Raw genomic sequence first — 7709 nt, forward strand, 5'->3', positions numbered from 1 at the left:
AACTCGAGTTCAAACTCAAGTTTAAACTCGAGTTTAAACTTAAAAGAACATGAATTCGAATAAAATTGTAACTCAAGTTACTTTTTTTGAGTTTTTCACTCAAAAGCACCCCACCCGAACAACCCCTAACTTTCTCGGACGAAGCCTAAACCCCTTGACTGGGCTGGGCCAAAGATGTAGGCCTTCTACTCAACCGGTGGCCGACCCAATCCAAAAGGGAACAGTCCCACCCGAATTTACACATCATCTAATGGTAAGCTCTCACATCATATTTTTCATATGTCTCGAAGACAAAGGTCTAGATTTCTGCAATTAAGCAGGATGAGTTGTAGACTATAAAAGTCTCTGACGCGTTTAAAACTCGTTCAAAAATAATTTTATTTTTTGTATAAAAATAATAATAAAAACATTTTTAATTTTAAATAGAAATTATTTTTAAAATGCATTTGATAATTTTATTAAGAAACTGTTTTCAGTGTAAAAAAATTTATTAATGTCTCTCTTTTTCTCTCTGCTTGAGAGATGAGAAAATGAAAATAAAAAATAAAAAACAACTAAAAGTTATTTTTTATTTATCTCTGATTTTACATTAAACTAAAAACCCATTTTTATTTTTATTTTTTATCTTTATTACGTCAAATTCGTTTTGAAAACGTTTTTATTTAAAAAAAATATAAAAAATAAAAATGAGATCAATTCTAAATACGACGGGCCTGTTTGTTACCTTTTTTGTTTTCATTTTTCACGTTTTTCGAAGCAAAAAATTGAAAACAGAAATGAAAAACGCGTTTGGCGAAGTTTGTGTTAGAAAACAAAAACAAAAACGTTTTTGTCGTTTTGTGAAAAACTGAAAACGAAAAAAATACGTTTTCATTTTCTGAAAACTGATTTCAGTAAACGGATTTCAGTTTTTTTTTTCTTCTCTCTCTTCTCCAGCCGAAGAAGACGCGGGAGAATGCCCACCGTCGCTCATCCAGCCGGCGTCTGCAACTGCGCCCCCCCCTGGCCGTCACTCTTCTCCAAATTCACGATTCATTTAATATATTTATTTAATATATTATTATTTAATATATTTAATAATAATATTTATTTAATATATTTAATATTAATATTTATTTAATATATTAATATTTAATATTATTATATATTCAATATATTATTAATTTAAATATTATTACATGTTTTCAAAAATTAAACCACCAAACGCAGTTTCAGTTTCTGTTACTAAATATATTTTTAAAAATAATTTTAAAATAAAAATAAAAATATTTTTATTTTTATGTAAAAAATAAAAATATTTTGAAACTAATTCTCGCAGCTTCTTACATCTTCCGAGAGTATTAATGTGTGGATAACGTATGAAATTGCCACGTCTGACCCAATTCAGTATATCCGAAAGAGCTTTCTTTGTCCCCATTCTTTCACTCATGCACTGAATGCGGAACTAGAACCCCCTTCCTTCCCCTCTTCTCTTTCTCGCATTTTCCTTTCCATTTTAACTCAATCCAATCAACTCCATCCCCCCAACTTCATCACAAAAACCCAGAATTCTTTGCCCGCCATCAATGGCTGCTTTACTATCTTCTTTGCAGACAACCCCTCTTCATCCACTTCACTCTTCTTCTTCCTCCTCCTCCACAGTGTCTTCTTCTTGTTCTTCTTCAATGGCTACGCTCTCGACCAGACCGTTGGTGAAGCCTCAAATCCTGAGTTTGACCTCCAAGTCTTCAACTTTCTTGAATCCGTGTAAGATTCTCAAGACCGTTTCTGTTGAGATTATGCCCAGAAACAAGTGCCGTGGAAATTTTCGCTCTGTTCGCATGTCGTGGGATGGTCCACTCTCTTCGGTAAAGCTGATAATACAGGGCAAGAACTTAGAGGTATTTGAGCTTAACTTAAACTGGGTTTATTTCAGATCATTGAAATATCTTAGACAAGTTCTCAGTTTTGGGTTCTTTTTAATTGTTAAATGTAAAAAAAATTTAATTTGTTTGTTGGAAATTGGATATTATGAAATTACAAGGCTTTGATGTCGTTTGAGGAAGGTACACTATGTGAGAAACGACATAGTACGTTCTCCGAATTTTGCATTGTCTAATCACTCGAAAAACTTACATTTTTTTAATTTGCGAAAGCAACTTATTGTTTTGTAATCCTGCATAATGTTCTCTTAACAATCCCTTAATCCTTTGAGGAATTTAATGTAACAAACACTATAAAGCCGTTGTTATTTATATGAGGCATCCTATTTCTTAATTCAGTTGACGGAGACAGTTAAAAGTCATGTGGAAGAAAAGGTCGGGAAGGCAGTTGTAAAGCATAGCCACCTAGTGAGGGAAGTTGATGTTCGGTTGTCGGTTCGGGGTGGCGAGTTTGGAAAAGGCCCAAGGATTAGGAGATGTGAGGTATAACCATATGTACATATTTTTTTATTGGTTTTGTATGACCATTGTGCATATATTTCAATGGTTTTGATGTTTTAGTTTTCTGTTTTCTGGGATTGTGGCAAATTGTTTATATTGTTGAGTGTTTGGTCCAAGTTTAGGTGACTTTGTTTACGAAAAGGCATGGGGTAGTCCGAGCAGAGGAAGAAGCTGAGACGCTCTACGCAAGCATAGATCTGGCATCCTCCATCATACAGAGGAAGTTGAGGAAAATCAAAGAGAAGGAGTCAGACCATGGCAGACACATGAAGGGATTCAACAGGTTAAAAGTAAGGGAGCCTTCGGCACCGGAGATAAAGGAAGAGGAAGAAACTGTTCCTGAGCAAACAGAAGGCAAAGAAACTGTTCCTGAGCAAACAGAAGGCGAAGAAACAGTTCCTTTACAAGAGGAAGAAAACCTTATTGATGCGGTAGTCACTTGACCTTTCTGGCTTAACGACATTTTGTTACATTTATTTTCTTTTGGTTTAATCGCCACATATATTGTTCATATTTGCCTGGGTAGGAAAACGTAAAAGTTGACTGATGCATTACTTGTTTAGTTGGATTCTATATAGTTCTTTACCTCAAATTATAAGTTGGTAACTTATATTTCTTCCTAATATCATGCCAACAGTCACAAAATCTAAGGTTGCATTGGATTTGTGAATATTAAAGGACAGTATTTGGATTTAACTATCTAGTTTTAGATTTTTTGGTGTGGATGGAAGAAAATTTGTTATGCATTGGAATTCTCGCTTTTCTCTGTTTAAGAGATTTGAAGTTCAATCTGAAATGTCATAATGTTTATTGAATATTCAGATCTGAATTCCCCCTCTAAAATCTGTAAATAGATTCAAATGCTAGGTTATGGTTTTTTTTATTGATGTACTCAACTGCGTGCCTTTGGATTCCCTTCCTCTCTAAAATCACTCTCACATTCTCAATGTTGTTCAGATTGTTCGCACGAAATACTTTGACATGCCACCTTTGACCGTGCCTGAAGCAGTTCAGCAACTGGAAAATGTTGATCATGACTTTTATGGTTTCCGAAATGAAGAAACTGGTAGAAACCCTGTCTATTCCTTTCCCTACTCGTTAATAATCTTGTCATCCACTGCTTGATTTTTCTATTTTGCTCCAGGTGAAATTAATATCATATACAAAAGAAAGGCAGGAGGATATGGGCTCATCATACCAAAAGGAAACGGCGCTGTACAATTAGAAACTACGGTGGTAGAACCAATTAGGGAACACTCAATGGCAGAATAAATGGTGCTGCCAAAGGAAACCCCTTTTGTAAAGCTATGTATGCCGCTCGTCATATCTGCAGATTTGCAGATGGCAGTAGCATATTGAAGGCAAAGCAAAGGCTCCTACGGGGGACGTGATTTTTACAAGTTTGCGAGTACTTTTAGCCAGAGTTCTAAAATGCATGTACAAAGCTTTTCCTTTCTTAAAATGAGATGTTCCATGGGCATATGGTGTCTAAACACGCAGAATGTAACATACTGTAATCACCATTGCACAGATCGATATAGAAATAACTATTTAGCTCACTCATGACCTTATTCTTCTTTTCCATCGTCATGTGCATGAACAAAGTCTCGTCTATCATTACATTGATTGAATCAGGTTCTATAATTTAGCAAGATTTTCTATTTATTCATTGGTAACGGAGACAAAATCTAGTGCACTTAAAGAGGTCAAAACTAGAGAGACTCTCTGATTTATACTTTATTTATATTAGGTTGGTAGATTTACACTTTTTCAAGAAAAGGGGTGGCACTTGTACCACTAATGTTAAGAGTTAGGAGAGGATTGGGATCTCAGTTCTCACTGATATCGGACTGTTAACAGTATGGACGCCGTCAGTCCAAGTCAGGCTCCCAAAATAGTACCCAGTAGTGACCCGGTGAGTCGACGAAACGGCTACGGTGAAGGAAATTGTATTGTTTGTGGCGTTGAAGGTCAATAGACGAGGCCGTACTGATATTCTAATGCCTTGAGGAGGCTTGACAACAGCCTTGTAACTAGAGTTAGCATGTCCAACATTTCTAACAGTTCTGGTTAGTTTGGTCGGCTTTGTAAGAGACGGTATGGTTATGGAAGGCAGATTTAAGTCCAGAACTGAGGGTCTTTTGGTTGGGCATGAGGTTGGATGTTCTCTGAGCTGGGAAATGGCAGAGTTGTTGTAGCCCATAGCACAGAGGTAATGGAGATAATCTTCTGTACCCATGTCATAAACAAGACCGGGGTCTGCTGCCCTGTTGAAGTTTACTATCCCGCCTCCGAAATCAAACGGATCTGCCAGCTTCATTGGCTCCCCTTCTGCAAATATCAGCTCGCCTGATGGATCCGTGTTCCATGCTGCAAATCATAATCGGAGTTGCATCGATACAGCGGTTTCATTTGAATTGTAAACATGGAACCAAAAGAAAATGAAAAAAAAGAGGACCTGTTGTGACAATGGCAGACTTGATAGCCGCAGGAGACCAGTCGGGGTGCAACGATTTCAGCAGCGCAACGATTCCAGACACATGAGGAGCCGCCATGGATGTTCCGGACATGAATGCAAATGCACTGTTTGCTTTTGGGTCAGATGGAGAGACTGCTGACAATATGTTCACACCTGGTGCTGCTATATCTGGCTGTCTCATACGAACAAAGCGGAAACGAGTGAACTAGAGCTATAAATAAAAGCAATCTCCTTTTTAAGGCAAAAATTATTTGTGGTACAGTGCAATTTTATATCGTATTATGATATGATTAGACGGTTCAAAACTACGCAATCCTGATAGCATTTTTTTTTTTTTTTTTTTCACTACAGCAGAATTCTCCTTTTTCTAGAGAAGTTAATAATACCTTCAACACTCCCGGGGCAACATAACTAGGCCCTCGAGAAGAGAAATATGCAAGTTTGGTGGACACGGGTCTGCCATCATGCGTTTTTGTAGGGCTAATCCTCACTTTTGGAGACCTGCAACGTTAATTAACGTGCATGAAATTTGATTCCACATAAACATAATAGTACCATCACCACCAAATTGTGTGTGTAAAATAAACAAAGATCACAGACGTTACCTAGAGGAACGGATATAGTAGAGAATCTTCATGCCAATGTCATAGCTGACTTGAACACAGGGAAAGTCGTCGTCGCACACATACAACGATCGAGTCGGATTTTCAGCGACGATGAGGCCAAGAGCGCCGGCCTTTCTAATGGAAGACGCAGACTCCTCCACCGAACCCTCCCGGAACGCTGTTGTGAAGCAGAGCACCACGGTTTTCTTCGCCCATGTATCTTCTTCCGTCAGAGATTTGCAATCACTGTACACCATACCAAGTCACATATACATTATTATATGAGCTGTAATATTGGACATCACTCAGCATGTGTTTCACATGCATGCATGTATAAGATCTAGATGTAAAGTTTTCTGTAGATAATCATATATAAATAGTACACTAACCAAGGATATTTGAGATCAGAAACCTCAGGATATGCCAACTTGATGAACCCTGTATCGCTTCCTGTAAACATGGCTTGACCCTACATTTTACTTATTAATATGATTACAAATATCTTATCTTTTTTACATATATAAACAGCATGAAAATTAAGGAACTAAACACTTCCATTTTTCTCACTCTCTCACAATTAATCTCCTTAAGTTCATGTAGTATAAATCATATCTTAAAGATGGGACTTCTAATTAGCTTAGAATTATTTATTCAAATCCTTTTCATCATTACTCGAAAACAAATTATTACTATTCTTCTTCTTCTTCTATGCATGGAGAGTTTTATGCGCTTATAACATCTTTCTTACTCTCTAATCTTTGAGTTAATTTAGATGCAGCCTAACTAAGGACGGAGCTACATTGGCTCTCTGCCCCCACTCATTTTTTTTATCTATTTAATTTTCACTTATAATTTTATATAATTTTATAAATGTGCTTCCATCAAAATATATATTCTATATGTAATCATGTTTTTTTTTTTTTAACATATCCCACTATTTTAAGTTATTTAATTAGTTTTCTTACTTAATCTCCTAGATAACCATTATTCTTTTGGTTGAATAATCTTAGACAATATTTAATCTCTTTTTTATTATCCACTTTTTTCTTCCACGTTTTTATAAAAAGCTTTGTTTGATTTTGAATTAAAATTATTTTAACAAAATAAGTTTATGTTGATTAAGTCCCCATTTATTTCACTAATTTGAGTTTTGCTACAGTAAAAAATTCTCAAAAACAGTCACATTTAATTTTTTTACTACAGCAAAAAGCTCTCACATAAAGTCACATCTCAACTCAAATTAAAAACTCGAATCAGCGAACTAAACGGGCCATAATTATGTGCGAATTTTACTTTCTAATCTTAGGGATTAGCTTTAATTTGTGTATTTATAATTTATTTCTTAAAAAAATTGTCAATAACTATAAAGAAAATAAAATAAAAAATGATGAGAAATAAAAAAAAAATGCTTGTGAGTGCGCCACTGAAATAAAAACCTAGCTCCGTTCTTGAGCCTAACAATTTCACAAAGATGATATTTTTTTTCTATTTTCTGTGCCAGAAAGGTGAAACTTTTAACTAGTTTATATCGATTAAAATCTACATCTTTTTTTTTCAAATATTTTGAAATTTTCATGACAAATAATGTTTTCTTCTTCTTTTCCCTTGCATGAAGAATCTTCTGCACAGATGGAGTTTAAACGTCGCCTTATCATTTTTTCGCAAAAGATGAAACTTTTACTTGTTTTAGATTGATTAGATTTTTTTTTTTTTTTTACTTCTTCTTCCATGCATGAAGATTGAAGACAGAATATTCTCTTACTGCAATGGTCCAGTTGTTCCCAAGCTTGACGCGAGTAGGGAAGGAACGGTCATCGCTACTCGCTCCGACGGTCAAGATCCACGGCGACGTGTTCTGCACCGTCTGCGGACTCGGCCCCGAGTTCCCCGCCGCGCATACGACTGCTACGCCCTTCGCCACCGCGTGGAACGCCCCGACGGCGATCGCGTTCCTCTGGTCCGCCTCCGGATACGAAGGCACGTCGGCGGCGATCGAAACCGACACGACTTCGACGCCGTCACGCACCGACACGTCGAACGCCTTGAGTATGTCGGCGCCGGCGCACAATCCGCCGCCAAACACGCTCCAGCAAACCTTGTACATCGCGATCCGCGCCTGCGTTGCGCCTCCCCTCACCGTCCCGACGCCCAATCCGTTGTAGCTCCTGTCCGCCACCGACGATCCGGCTGCGATCGTCGACG

General features: G+C 37.1%; 2 protein-coding genes across 2 annotated transcripts in view; one reads left to right on the forward strand and one right to left on the reverse strand.

The window, feature by feature from the left end:
* The first annotated feature begins 1385 nt into the window (after window positions 1-1385).
* LOC21386788 (ribosome-binding factor PSRP1, chloroplastic) lies at window positions 1386-3982 on the forward strand. Its single transcript, XM_010101121.2, has 5 exons — window positions 1386-1880; window positions 2262-2405; window positions 2546-2854; window positions 3381-3489; window positions 3568-3982. The coding sequence occupies exons 1-5, from the start codon at window positions 1566-1568 to the stop codon at window positions 3693-3695; spliced, it is 1005 nt and encodes a 334-aa protein (XP_010099423.1). The 5' UTR covers window positions 1386-1565; the 3' UTR covers window positions 3696-3982.
* A 196-nt stretch (window positions 3983-4178) lies between these two features.
* The window catches only part of LOC21386789 (subtilisin-like protease SBT3.9), a 6036-nt gene continuing 2505 nt past the window's right edge, over window positions 4179-7709 (reverse strand). The window contains exons 6-11 of the mRNA XM_010101122.2: window positions 7270-7694; window positions 5897-5976; window positions 5508-5753; window positions 5289-5403; window positions 4882-5074; window positions 4179-4793 (exon numbers count right to left, since the gene is read on the reverse strand). Of these exons, the coding sequence (XP_010099424.2) occupies window positions 4234-4793; window positions 4882-5074; window positions 5289-5403; window positions 5508-5753; window positions 5897-5976; window positions 7270-7694 (1619 nt within the window). The 3' untranslated portion in view covers window positions 4179-4233. The remainder of the gene's footprint in view (window positions 4794-4881; window positions 5075-5288; window positions 5404-5507; window positions 5754-5896; window positions 5977-7269; window positions 7695-7709) is intronic.

The sequence above is a fragment of the Morus notabilis genome, unplaced genomic scaffold, assembly GCF_000414095.1.
Source record: "Morus notabilis unplaced genomic scaffold, ASM41409v2 Scaffold556, whole genome shotgun sequence".
In the NCBI taxonomy this organism is placed as follows: Eukaryota; Viridiplantae; Streptophyta; class Magnoliopsida; order Rosales; family Moraceae; genus Morus; species Morus notabilis.